Raw genomic sequence first — 15,246 nt, forward strand, 5'->3', positions numbered from 1 at the left:
TTTGAGGAAATAAAACGTTTATTGAGTAAATGTTTATTTAGTAACAGCAACACATAGTTTCTCAAGAAGAGGGTGAACTGAAAACTCCTCTAAGGCAGGACGAAGCAACTTTCCATTATTCTTAGTTTAGACCAGAATCTTTAATTTTATATTCTCCTTTAATAACTGTCAAAATACACCAAATACTTAGAGGAAAATATTCACAGTATACCAAAACATTTTAACATAAAGAGCAGTGTTAAGAGTAGTATTCTCTACATACCACAGTATACAATGATGCCTTCCTGCAGGTTTAGAACTATTACTACTCAAAATATTAATACATTTATGCAAAATGATTGGGAAAATTGAAATACCTGCAACCTTTTCCAGTTTCTGACTTCAGGAACAGGCACAAACCACCATCCTCCTCACAGATCTTCTGTTACGGCATCCATCAAAAACCACTGGTCCAGCTCTCAAATATTGATGACAATACATGTGATGCATGCGTGCTCTGCTAAGTTTTGAACAGATAACATATTCTATAGCAATGCTCAAGCCCTGGATTATTTTTGCCTGACAAAAATAATATTCCAATATTCCCTGAAGAGGTTTTATAAAAAGGTTGAAAATGGCTGTTTCTCATAGTCAAAGCCAATTTCCTTTATTTTTTGAGACAGGGTCTCGCTCTGTCACCCAGGCTGGAGTGCAATGGTGCAATCTTGGCTCTCTGCAGCCTCAAACTCTTGCACTCAAGCAATCCTCCTGCCTCAACTTCCTGTGTAGCTAGGACTGCAGGCAAACACCACCACACCGGGATAATTTTTTAATTTTTTTGTAGAGATAGGGTCTCACTTTGTCACCTAGGCTGGTCTCAAACTCCTGGGCTCAAGCGATCCTCCTGCCTCGGCCTCCCAAAGTGCTGGGATTACACGCATGAGCCACCACACCCAGCCAATTTACTTTTTAATAGAATATACACTGTTGCATTCTATCTTCATGATTTTTTACAAGAGGTGCTATAGTGTGCTATGTGTGTAAATATTCAGATCCTGTATATAAACTAAATATAATCAAAGGTTCCACATCAGTTCTTAAGTTTGATATTTAAATGTCTGACCAGGGACCCTCCAAATAGTATTCACAGTATTAATGGTGAGAGAAATTTTCATTTCTATTTTTTCCTATCTTTTCAAAGTCCCATTAAACATTTGAAATTACTGGTAGAAATGAGGTGATAATAAATATTTTCTATTTAAAAGTTTGACATTGATTTGCAATCCACTTTAAACTGTTACATCCAATATGCTATTCTGTTTTTCTCATGAGTCTTTCATTGCTAGATATTTGAATAACATATTAATTTGTTTTTTAAAAAAATTTTTCTTGTACTATTTTTAGACTTCTGTCTTAAGTTTATATAATTTAGTTTGTAAAACCTAGTTTCATGTTTAATGAATTAAGAAACAACAACATCAGAACAGTTTAGCCAGACTTTAATAGGCAAAAAAGGGTTGCTTTGGCAATTTATAAAAGAATAACTGTTATAATACAAATCTTTATTTAATCTACTTTATTAAATATTAAAATGCAATCAGGCAATTATTGTTTTAAGACACTTGAAATTGCATTTAATAAATGGATAACTGCCCCACATCTGACATATTGCACCCCTACTTTTCTTCTCTACTCTAAGGAACCAAAAAAATTATTTTAAAAAACAAATCAGTGGTCTTTCTAAAAACATCTCAAAGAGGTTCTGACTACTACTAAAGTATTTATTAAATACAAATATCTGAAAAATAAGACAACCAATAATATCTTTTAAGGTATTTCTGCTGTCTTTTGTTCTCTTAAATCTACTCAGAACGGTTCAACTGAAAGTATCCAGACTGAGGAATAAATAGGTGTAATTTATTGCTTAATTTGCCATCCAAGGCTGGACAGTGATTCCCAAACCTGGCCTCTCAGCAGTATCATCTGGGAAAACTGCTGCAACACATTCCTGGGCCCTCTTTAGACCTAATGAAGCAGTCCCCTCCACTTCCAACCTCCACTGGGGAATATGTAGTTAGTCTTGCAGTCTAACACTTGCGATGGCTAAAACGATAAAGTTAAAAAGGAAGATACTTGTATTTCCACAGGTCCTAGCTCACAAACTGGGATCCAGTGGGGGGAAAAACAAAAGACATAAAATGTTGAATTGGCACTAAATGATCAGTGAGTAGGGTGACTGGGAAACAACTCTAGTACTAACAAACCAAATACAGCAGGCCCTGCTGCCCCATTCCATGGAAGTCAGCACCTTTCCTGACCCCAGAGAGCCTAGGCAAGCAAACTGATGTAGTGTGAGGGCTACAACTCAAAAAGTAAATGTTTCCACACCATTTCTCTCCATCTCTACTTCTCAATTTTCCATACACTCATTCCACCTTTTCTCTTACTCTGCCCTTTGCCTTTCCCATTCTTACTCCTTTCTCTTTCCTCACCCCTTTTCTCACTTCCTCTCTTTTCCTTCTTTTTTGATGTAGTTACATCACTCTTTTCTTCTCTACTTTCTCTTCCTGAAAAACTCTTCCTTACATAAACAAATTCATACTGGAGATCCATGTCAGAAAACATTCAGCCTGAGTAAACTGAACGCTCTGTACAGAAAACAACAGAACAAAACAGAACTTCAACAGTAACACTGGCATGGCATAATATAAACCATGCACAATGCTTCCAAATCCATTCTCTCTTCTGAGTCTCATCTTGTGAGGTTTGAAGGGTACACTGATTGTACTTAAAAACCTAAGGCACAGAGAAAGTTAAATAACATGCCTGAGTTGCTAAGAGGAGAATCCAGATCTAGTTCACAATCTGGTCTTCTTTTCACTATACCAGTAACATCTGACTGGAGGCAAGATGAGAGAGCAATGAGTAGGCACTAATGTTATTTCAGGGCCTTAAAACCCTTATATATTATGAACTACTCTTCATTAGAAAAAAGTATGCGTTTTCTTAAAGCGTAAATCACAATATACATTTTTAAAGGTTTCCCAAGTTCTTTTCTACTTCATACAAATGAAGTTTGACTGCATTTTAAAGGCATCCCACTTTGGTAATACTGTAGCCCAGAGATAGTTCTGAGGTCAGAATACATAGACTCAAATAATAAATCATGTAATTTATATAAACTGCATAGATACACTATGTTTTATGAAAGACCATTTATATGAAAATGGAATACGTTCTCTAAGTTGTCCATCTACAATTTAACCTCTCATCAACTCCAAGAACTGCATTTCTTTAGAATTCAAAAGAATTACCTTGTCTAAAGATAAATTCAGAAAATTCATTTAAAAATTATCATACATCCTTTGTGATACCTTTAATTTTAGGTAGAAACAGTGCCTAAAAGACAGCTTTCACTATAATTCAACTTATGGTAAAATGATCAATTAGGTCAGGTCTAAATAAACCAGATGAAGAACCTTCAAACTGATCCACAATGTAGTGTGTGTGACAGTGTAAATAAGCCACAACATGAGTGAGACTACAGCATACAGTCCAGTTGGATTAAACTGTGACCACGCTCTACACAAGTCCCAATCAATTAGAGCCCATGGGGCTGAGATTCTCCGTTCACTGAGGAAACTGTATCTTATCAAACTTACTAATATAAATTCATATCTTGTCATTAACCCCAAATGCTTCCTCTAATATTTCAAAATCACATTTATAATCCACCAACTGTGCCAAGAATTGTGGTATCCTAACTTCAACTTTCAAGTTGGCAAAATAATTTCCAGTGGTTCTCAAAGTAGCTAACATCAAAGTCGTCTGAGGTGATTGCTAAAAGCAAAATCATCATGCGACTTATATTGTTGATTCTAACAAACCAACCAGAAGATGGCATATTTGAGATAATCAGGGAAATTTGCTTAAGGACTGGCTATGAGATGAAGCCGAAGGACTGCTGCTGCCTTTGTTAGGTGTGATATCATGGTATCTACCCAAAGTGTTCACAGCAGTCAAATAACACGATGTCTGGGATTTTAAGATACTTAAGCAAAGAAAAAAATGACAAATGAAGCAAACATGGTAAGATAGTGGTGTCAGATCTGGATGTTGAGTACCAATGCACTATTCTAGTTTTGTATAATTTTTAAATCTCTTCATTAAAAAGTTTTTTTACAGACTCCCTCCTAGACACAGCATGCCAGAGTCTCCAAAGGCCTAGCTCAGGAATCTATTCTTAAGCTCCCAACAAGAATCTTATATAGTCAGGCAGGCAATGATCATTATTTGAGGACCATCAGAAATGATCTAATACATACCCTCCAAACTTCACATTTTTAGTATTTTCATTTTCTACTCAGTAAGTTCAATTTCACAGTTTCTTATATCCACCATGGCATTCTGCCAAGGAACTACAACTCGTGTTCTCTAAACCCATCTGTTCTAAGAATGTTGGACTGGTTATCAACTTCTAATGCACCCTGCTTAAACTTTCCTCTCTCAATTTGTCCCTGACTGACCTGCAGACGACAGAACAACTGTACTAACCATCTCTTTCTGCATATTCCATGTCCCCACAGAGGTCACTGTGTCTTCACAAAGCTAACTGCCACAATTTTCACAAGTGATATTTTTCCTTCATGATTTTCCATTTTCTACTTGAGCATTAAAATATCAGGGAGAAAAAGAAGATAACCATATAGATAATCATATTGTTGGTAAAATAAGATATGTGCCCCAGCATAGTATATGCTAAGTATTCAGAATCTATAGTTATATTAGCTAACAGGTCAAGAATGCCAAAGAAGCAATTTCTCAAGATCTAAAAAAATTAACTGTCTTAGGTGATATTCAAAAAAGGAAGATACGCGCATCAACCCAATTAAAACCACATTTTCTATAGCTGGATGTAACAATCTTATTCCAAATCATCCACTTAAGTTGTTTAACTTACTTAAAGTAAGGCTCTAGACATTTGCTTCTTCAAAAGTATCTTGCAAGGCTGTTATGAGGTAGAAGACAAGTTTAAATGGACCACATTTTTCTACTCCATTGTAACTAAAATTACTACTCACAGGAAGTATATAGCTTATACATTTTGGTCCATCACATTTTCCACCATCATATGAGTATACTCTTAAGGTTCTCACTTTATCATTAGCATAATATATTTTGCTTCCAGAATGCCCAGTAAAGCTGACATTTTTCATTTAAAGTGATAAAAAAAAATTCCCCAAATATCTACTTAACAATCTTAGATCTGAGTTTTGGCAAGACAGTTTAATGCATACAAAATGAAACACTACATTTCTCACTCTCTCTCTCTCACACACAAACACGCACACACAGATTAAAACCCCAAAGTTTTCAGTATTTTTCCTCTACCTTGCACAGCTCAATTTTTAACATGCAGCTTACTTGTAATCTAAAAATAATCTTAAACGTGATTGTCATAAAAATATTTTAAAACAGAGATGAAATGTATAAAGGCACATATAGATTGTCAATGGTTATATCAGTTACATCACATTTCTTTAGAAACAGAACTGTTTCTGCTCCTGTAAACAAACTTTTTTCTCACACATTTAAAGTGAGGTTAGTGCTGACATAAAATTATTGCTCTACTCACAGTCTTGAGTGTTTGCACTGTTTGAGGTACATTTTCTCCATCTACACACCCCTACCACCACTCTTGAGAGTATGAGTCAACAGAAGTCTGCAGGTTAAAACCATTCAATAATATTTTCATCAATACTGGAATGACAGCAAGTAACATTACAAAACATCAGAGATAAAAAATGTTTCATTGTTGAGGCCTAAGATTTTAACTTATTCTTCATTACCTGAAAATACTGCTTATTTAACTTCTTTAGGAAAAAAAAATTATTCTGGAGATGAGTAATTCCTTCCTGAATACTTCATCCAAGACGATTCCTTCACACTTATCCTCTGATTCTTTGTTTTCATCCATTTGATTTAGCAGTCACCAAGAATCACTTTTCCTTTGGTGATCTGGCATAACGATCTCTTACACTTTTTGCTAGTTGTTTGATAAATATTTTGTAAATTTTTCCACAGTATGTATGCACTGTTTTTTGTAGTTCCAGTTCTAAAGGTTTTAATAAGGAACGGATGTTGTCATCTTCAAAAGAACACTAGAGAAAGAAAATTTTAAAAAATAAAAAATTTAAAAGGCAAAGGTACATATATAAATTCAATTATTTTCCAAACTTCTTCAATCAGTTTAACATGAACGATCTCCATTTTATGTCTCACAGAAATTAGATGTTTAACAAATATTTTCAATAAATTAAACAAAACTATTAACTCCCATTAAAGAAAGACAGCCACGGTAAATGTCCAGGGGAATCCTGGAGAACATGCGCAAGGGCAGAGAAGACTGAAATACTGGTTAAGACGACAACCAAAAGCCCTGTAAGTATCTGGACGAAACTAATAAAAGGTGGACTGGCTAAAAGAAGAGCTTTACCACACACCACACCCGCGTCCCACCTTTTAAAAACCACTCTGGCAATAATACTGCTGAGGCTGGAATGGAAGGAAATGAAGGAAAGGCATATGGTGGGAGGAATGCAAGATGATAACATAGCTCAGCATTTCCCACAGAACTCTAACCGCACAGAAGGATCCCAACAATAAACACATTTGAAAACTGCTAAATATTAGGCACTCTTCATGGGGACTCAGACTGGCACAGGAAAAAGTCTAAAAAGTAAAACAGAAAATAAATCTGTTAAGTGTTGTCTGACCTGTTTGTCCCAAGATATATTTTTGGCTGGAGTCCTTCTTTTACTATAAAATATACTAATATTGAGAAATATATTTTGGAAAAGGCTGTGGTAGTAAAGTGGAAATTAGATGTAATCTTTGTATTTTCAACCAGGTATTCTGTGATTTAGTATTTTCAACTAGGTGTATTTTCAATTAGAAAGATGGGGCGGGCTTAAAAGTAGAACATTTTATATGGAAGTTGAAGTTGGTGAAAAATGCAAAATCACAAAGGAAATTCAGAACCAGAAATCTCCCAGGTTATCCCTAAGGTTCACTAGCACGCTGAGGGAGAGGAAATGAAAGCACCACCCCAAGCACACTTAGTGAGTCTGCAGGAAGCTACAGTCAATCTACAGAGAAGAGGATGAAGTTGGATGTTTGTTTAAACCATGGGTTTTGTCACTGTAGAGATGCAAAGAGATCCTAAACTTTGGCATCTTTTGAGCAAGAAAAACTGTAAGCATTAACTGCATAAAACCATCACCCTTGGAGTGATTTTTAAAAATCAATCACACATACTCAAGATAAACGCTAAAACTGTTTTGAAGATAAAAGTTTTAAAAAGTGACGGGGAAACTTAGCCAGGAACAATGTAATAAAAATAACAATAGCACATAGAGTGCTTGCTACCTACATGCCAGGCACCATTCTAAGAGTTGTATATGACCGCACGTTCTCACTCATAGGTGGGAATTGAACAATGAGAACATTCGGACACAGGAAGGGGAAAATCACACACCGGGGCCTGTTGTGGGGTGGGCGGAGCGGGGAGGGATAGCATTAGGAGATATACCTAATGTAAATGACGAGTTAATGGGTGCAGCACACCAACACGGCACATGTAACAAACCTGCACGTTGTGCACATGTACCCTAGAACTTAAAGTATAATAAAATATATATATATATAAAAGAGTTGTATATGTATTAACATATTTAAGCCTCATAATAACTTTATAATACAGGTAACATCTCCATCTGACAATGAAACAACTAAGGCAAGGAGAGAGGATTTTCTCATAGTTATAAATCCAGTAAGTGGTTAAGCCAGGATTCCGTCCCAACAGTCTAGCTCCAAAAGTCCATGCACTTAATTAACCACCAGACAGCACTACTTATCCAAACATTAAGCAAACAACACCATGCCAAGTCAGTTCAAAAATCCTGTTGAAGGACGAAGCTCAATGAATGGTGGAAATCTGGGGAAAGTGCTGTATTGTAAATAGATACACAAATTTTGGGAGGTTAAAAGTGTAGCCAGCTTGAAGAAGGTAAACTTCATCAAGTGATACTGTCAAGAAATATTTCAATGTGCACAAAAAACACTTGAACAACTGGTTGAGTGGTGGAAAATTATGGGAAGCCCAAATTACTGTGATCGTTATTTTTACTATATGACAATAAAATGAAAACACCATGAAAGCATTTAAGAATAGAGGAAGACTATTGATTCCCAGGAGTATGTAGTACTCGAGATTTTCTTTGTCTTCATGTGATTTAAATCCCAGTGTTTGTGGTTAAAAAATGTTTTCTTCTTCACTGGAAAAAAAAAAAAGCCATTTGATGAATATTTTCTTAAATAAAAACAGTGTCTCATTAGTTAGACCTCTTTCTGTCCATCATATGAAAAAAGCAATTTGACCTTTAAGGAAGAAGATAAATTTCCAAAATTTCCACCTGTATAAATATAGCCTAAAGACACTGCATTCTGCCATTCACATAATCTGCAGTGCCTGCGTATTTGTGCAGTACATAACCTACATCTAGGTGTCCCTTTCCCAGAGGCCACACGTGCCCTTACCTGACTCCAGACTTCTTTTCATACTATATACTATGCCTGACTTGTCCTTACCTTTTCTTCTCTGCCTGGTACTCATCATCCTTACAGCTTAGTTCAAATGTCAGCTCCTTTGAGAAGCCTTTCCATGTACAGTTAATCATTCCCTCTTTTCACTGGCACAGGACCCTGTACACTAATTTTTAGGAAGCTCGTGCTTTATACTGTCAGTTGAATGACAGGAAATAATAAGGCTGTGATGACCACAATTAGGCAATTTGAGGTATTTTCAAAAAATTGTACATCTTTGAAAAATACAGGAGAATGGCAGTTCAACAAATCCTAAGTGTTAACTACATGCAAGTCAGTACCATGGGAAGGAAAACATTCAAGACTGCTTTGCAGAGGTAGTTATGCAAATATAAGCAAGGTGTAAAGTAAATCAAAGTTAACAGAAAACATCAAGAAATATAATTCAGAGTGAAATGCGTGATGCAGAAAATACCTTATAGAGCCATAAAATGTTTTGTTCTGATTTTGAATTTGCAATTTTTAAACAATATTTTTATTGACTCAACAACTAATATTTAACAAATGCGCATGGACTATAAAAACAGATTTGCTGGTAGACATAGCCATGAATTCACACTTTAAAGATGGTTCACATTCTTTATAATTCATACTGTTCACTGCATTCCATGGCTATGACTAAGCCTCTGTCTGAAACTTGCATAAATATCCTTGTCTGAATACAATTCTTTTAAAAATTACACTTCTTACTGAATTATAGATAAGGAAATATAAAAACACGAAGCAGGAGCACCATAGAAGACAGATTAACTTCATTAAGTTGAAAAATGAATAGATGTAAGCTGTAGTTAACACAGACCCAAAACAAACACAAAAGATAATTAATCATCTGAAATCCTCTTAAAAATAAGATTTCTTTTTAAAAAATCAAGTGTAATTAATCAACTTAAAACTATTACTCGGATTTTTAAAGGTACACACTTATAAACCAAAGAAAAGATCAAATAAAACCAGGGAAATTTAATTCCCTAATAGATTTTTTTAATACTCAAAGGAAACAAAGGAATCTCAATTTTTATAGGAATGCATTTCTTTTCTATCCTGCAAAGTCTCAGAACCCCCAAGCACTTTTCTTCATTTTTATCACCTTCTGACAACCCCTAATAAAGCATTATTAAGATACAGTATTAATTTCTGAAGGCATACAAGGTCTGCTACATTAAAATGAACATCAACACTAAATTTTATAATTCATCAGTGAATATAGTCATACCATGATAAACTGATTGTTTAGAAGCTGTATCTGTCAAGTTTATAGGACAAGAAACTTAGCTAATAATACACTAAAACTGTAGCCTACATACAATGCTGTTAGCATTTTGTCTACCACCAAGTTTAAGAAACAGGTTTCTGGGAGAAAACTTTAATTCCTTTTCATGGCAGATCATCACCTTAACATGGCATACCACCTCCACATCCACTTCATTTCGGCCCCTGCTGACTTTCATCCATCACTCCAGTCACACTGAACAGATGGATGCCTGACCTCTCCCTGGATCTTTTCACAGCCTCTGAACCTTTTTCTCAGGCAGTTGTCAGCCCAGACTGCCTCCACCCACCTGGAAAACTCTTACTCATTCTTCAGGGCCCACTTCAAAAGCCTCCTCTTCAAGGAGGCATTCCCTGGCCCTTCAAGGCAAAACTGAGACACTCTTTCACAGTTCTAGAACAATCTCTGTCACCATGGATTATAGTGAAATGTTTTTATTCTCACTGCTATTGATGAGGCTATATAGATCAGAGGATTTCAGTCACTAGCAAATAATGAGAACCTAGTAAATGGGGGTCATCAGCTTTTCTTCTGACCCCCACATTTAAACCAAAGTAGCACTTCTATTATTTGCTTTGTTTCCACCCATGTAAGATTAAACAGTGTAGCAGAACAGACAGCATACCTAAATGAGAGTTGAGTGATCACATGTATTAATACTTCTTCCTTAGTAGCAGTGAAATAGCTAACATGGATAGTGATACAGCTTGTTAAGTAACAGCATAAATCCAAACTTCCCCTGGATTTGCCCCAAGTTTTGGTCCTTAACATTCACAGGGATCTGGTTCACGCATCCACCTAGAGGTATACGAAGTATTAATCATGTCCCCCATCAATCCACCCCAATTACATAAAAGGGGACTAATAAGAACAAGAAGAAAAGAGAAAACGGACAATTGGGGGATGGGGGAAGAGAGGGGCAGTATAATTTTTTTCCAAACTCATTATAAAGCAAATGCTTAAAAGACAAAACTTTACTTACAAAAGCAACAAAAAGATAATACTTAAGCATAAACAAGTTATATTCAAAACCTGTAGCAAAAAAAACTGTAAAGCAGGGGTGTCCAATCTTTTGGCTTCCCTAGGCCACACTGGAATAACTGTCTTGGACCACACATAAAATACACTAACACTAACAATAATGAGCTAAGAAAAAAACACACAAAATAAATGTCATAATGTTTTAAGAAACTTTATGAACTTGTGTTGGGCCACATTCAAAGTCATCCTGGGCTGCATGCAGCTCACTGGCCACAGGTTGGACAGGCTTGCTATAAACATTCCTAAAACACAAATGTAAAGACAGCCCTTGTTCTTGGTTAGGATTTCTCAACACCATGAAAACGTTAGCAGTCCCTAAGTTAATATATGAAGCTAATAAACTCCTAATAAAAATATCAATTTTTTTGAGACGAAGTTTCGCTCTTTTTGCCCAGGCTGTAGTGCAATGGAGCGATCTCGGCTCAGTGAAACCTCTATGTCCCAGGTTCAAGCGATTCTCCTGCCTCAGCCTCCCGAGTAGCCTGTAGGGATTACAGGCACGTGCCACGATGCCCAGCTAATTTTTGTATTTTTTGTAGAGACGGGGTTTCACCACTCTGGTGGCCAGGCTGGTCTCGAACTCCTGACCTCAGGTGATCCACCCGCCTCAGCCTCCCAAAGTGCTGGGATTACAGGTGTGAGCCGCTGTGCCCGGCCTAAAAATACCAACACGTTTTTAACTTTTTAATGGAGTTGATACTTATGGAAAAATATACAATAGCTAGGAAAACACTCAAAAAAACAGGCTATAAAGAGGGAGTAGCCCCATCAGATATTAAAACACAGCAAAGCGCCTTTATAATTAAAATAGTGTGGTATTAGTGTACAAATGAACAGACCAATGGAACAAAACAGAAAATTCAGAAATTACAAATGGAATTTATGATAATGTCAGTATCTCAAATCTTCTGGTTAAAGACAGCCTTTTATTTTATTTTATTTTTTAGAGACAAAGTCTCACTATGTTGCCCAGGCTGGTCTCAAACTGCTGGGCTGAAGGAGTTGCCTGAGCTGGTCTTGAATTCCTGAGCTTGCCCACCTTGGCCTCCCAAAGTGCTAGGATTACAGATATGAGCCACTGCGCCCAGCGAAAGATAGATTTTTAAGTAAATGGTGTAGAGACAAAAGGATAGCCATTTGGAAAAGAGTCAAATAGTATCTATTCCTCACCCAATACAAAAGAGTAAATAAATTCCAAACACAGCAAAGGTCTGAATGTAATAAATGAAACAGCATATGGGTGAATTATCCTATAACCTGTTCTGTAACCCAAGCGTAGATTGGAAAAAGCTTTCTGATTACAACTTTAAAAAAAAAAAAAAGGCGGGGGGGTGTTAGGCTAGGTGTGGTGGGTTATCCTGGTAATCCCAGCACTTTGGGAGGCCAAGGTGGGAAGACTGCTTGAGCCCAGGAATTCAAGACTAGCCTGAGCAACATGGCAAAACCTCATCTCTACAAAAAAAAACACAAAAATTAGCCAAGCCTGGTGACATGCACCTGTAGTCCCAGATACTTGGGAGGCTGTGGGAGGATCAACTGAACCCAGAAGGTCAACACTGCAGTAAGCTGTGATTGCACTACTGCACTCCAGCCGGGGTGACAGAGCATAACTCTGCCTCAAAAAAAAAAAAAAAAAAGGGTGAGGCTGGGCTTGATGGCTCATGCCTGTAATCTCAGCCACTATGGAGGCTGACGCTAGCAGACTGCTTGAGCTCGGTAATTCAAGACCAGCCTGAGAAACACAGCAACATCCCCATCTCCATAAAAAATACATAAGTTAGCCTGAGTGTGGTGGCACGTGCCTATAGTACCAGCTACTTAGGAGGCTGAGGTGGGAGGATCGCTTGAGTCCAGGGGACAGGTGTTACAATAAGTCAAGACTGTGCCACTGCACTCCAGCCTGGGTGACAGAGCAAGACCCAGTCGTGAAAAAAAAAAAAAAATTGATAAACTTATTACATGAAAAATTTTATACAAACTGAATGGCATCAAATACCATAAATAAGTCAAATTGGTAGAAAAATATTCACAATGTATATCACAGGAAAAGTACTAATATTCCTAACATACAAAGAACTTTTAACAATTAAAGGGAGGAGAGGGCGAGAAAGCCCAAACGCCCTCATGGTAATAATGATGGTTGTACAATTCTGCAAACATGCTAAAAGCTACTGAATTATACATTTGAAATGGGTGAACTCTGTGGTATATAAATTATGTTTTATTAGTTATTTTTTAAAAACCTATAGAAGAATAGGTGAAATATTTAAAAGAAAATTCACTCCCCAAAGATATAAAAATATTTCATAAATATATAAAAAGATTAAACTTCACTTATAAGAGAAATGCAAATTAAAACTACACTAAGATACCATTTCTCACCCATCAGAATGACAAAATTTTAAAAGCTTGATACTATACTCTGTTGATGAGGATGCGGGGAATAGACCGTCTCACAAATCATTGGTAGGAATACAAACAATCCCTGTGGAGGAACACAGGTAATAATTTCAATCCAATAATCCCACTTCTAGGAATTTACCATGAAGATTCACCTTCCAACAATACAAGTATATATACAAGTATATATACACTAAGCTACCTTTTGTGTAAGAAAATGGAAATTACAAAACATGCATACATCTGCTCATCTTATTGAAAACACAGGAAGGATAAACCAGAAAACAATGAAACTGGTACCCGATAGAGGTAGGGGGCAGTTAGGATGAATGCGCTAAGATAACAGGTTACATCTGAGTAAACCCTAATTCTGACTTTGTGAAGTATATTAATATTCCCCTATCAAAAAAATGCAATTATATCAACAAAGATAGTGGAAAAAAACTAAAACTGAAAGCATACGGAAACGAATGAATCCAACTGTATTTCAAATGAATAAAATAATCACACTGAAAGATCGGAAAAAATGAACTAATCCAAGTAACTTCTGAATACAGTATTGAGTACACACCCTTGTCTGGGAGCATGGGAGAGGAAGAGGAAGGACTGAAAACAAATCCTAAGCCATTTTTAGTAAGCTGATTTGGGGGTGGAGACAATGGTATGAATGGAACATTTCTGAAATTATTTTAAATGATTGTAGGATTAAGCAAATGACAAAATGTGTTGATGACAGAAGTCAGGATTCTAACTGGGGAAGAAAGGAGATATAATATAGAGTAGAAGAAAGCAAGGAAGAGTCTTGGAAGAATGGCATGGAATTAGAGAATCAGGTGTGAACACATTAACATCATGTGTGCACGCTTATACTTCCTAGCTCTGCCACTGAAAAAGCTCAGAAGCAATGAGACCCTGGTAGCAATAAACATGCCTAACATCCAGAGCCTACTAAAGGGAACCAGAGCTCCTTTGACAGATGACTAATTTCAACGGTAGGGCAGGGAAAGTATAAAATAAACCTGGAATATTTTGTTGGAACAGAAAATAAAAGAGGTACTCAAAAAAGTGATGAGGACATGTCAAAGGGGCACAAGAAGTAGCCAGTGGGGCTCCCAATGGCCATATCTGGAACAACTTTAGCATCAACATAATTAGAAGGAAATAATGAATTATAAATCATTGGAGGAAAGTAAGTATCAAAGGGGTCATACTGATTATATAAACATCAATATATGTGCAAAAGGGAGGGAACTTCCTTATAGACGCATGCCAAGTGTCAAATGATGTACGTGGAAGGAGTGCTAGTGTTGAACAATCATCAATTTGCAAGTAACATAGTGAAGATTGTTTTGGGCAAGAACCAACGATGGATGCTAAATCTTGTAGGAAAATTTTAATGAGAAGCAGAGTGTTTATTACATGATTTTAAAAGGTTCTCTCCATAGGCTGCTTGTAAGAGGAAAAATAATTACACTATGGAGAAAATAAACGATATTTTGACTCACTGACCAAAATCAACATCACCAGTGAAGGGCAGACAAAGGGGACTATGACTATGAGAGCCTGAGAAGGACACATCACCATCTATACAGTATTCTGAGCAGGCATGTATATCCTGAACCTAATCGTAAGGAAACATTAGACAGGCCAAAATGAAGAACATTCTAATAAAAACAGGGGTGAAGAGGCTCTACTGTCCAAATACGCCAATGTCATATAAGACAAAGACTGAGAAACTGTTCTAGATCAAAAGAGAGTAAAGCCATATGGATGGCAAATTAATGTATTCCATCAGTATTAAATTTTCTAGCTTGACATATATACTGTGGTTAATAAGAGAGTGTCCTTATTCTTAGTTTAAAAAAAAAACTAAAGTTTTTAGGGGTAAAAGA

At 36.5% G+C, this 15,246-nt stretch overlaps 1 protein-coding gene across 2 annotated transcripts in view; it reads right to left on the bottom strand.

Annotated features, from left to right (window-relative positions):
• The window catches only part of GXYLT1 (glucoside xylosyltransferase 1), a 61,222-nt gene continuing 45,976 nt past the window's right edge, over positions 1–15,246 (bottom strand). For both annotated transcript variants that reach the window (XM_003252509.2, XM_030822640.1), the window contains one exon: positions 1–6,140. In XM_003252509.2, the coding sequence (XP_003252557.2) occupies positions 5,979–6,140 (162 nt within the window). In that variant the 3' untranslated portion in view covers positions 1–5,978. The remainder of the gene's footprint in view (positions 6,141–15,246) is intronic.

The sequence above is a fragment of the Nomascus leucogenys genome, chromosome 11, assembly GCF_006542625.1.
Source record: "Nomascus leucogenys isolate Asia chromosome 11, Asia_NLE_v1, whole genome shotgun sequence".
NCBI classification, from domain to species: domain Eukaryota; kingdom Metazoa; phylum Chordata; class Mammalia; order Primates; family Hylobatidae; genus Nomascus; species Nomascus leucogenys.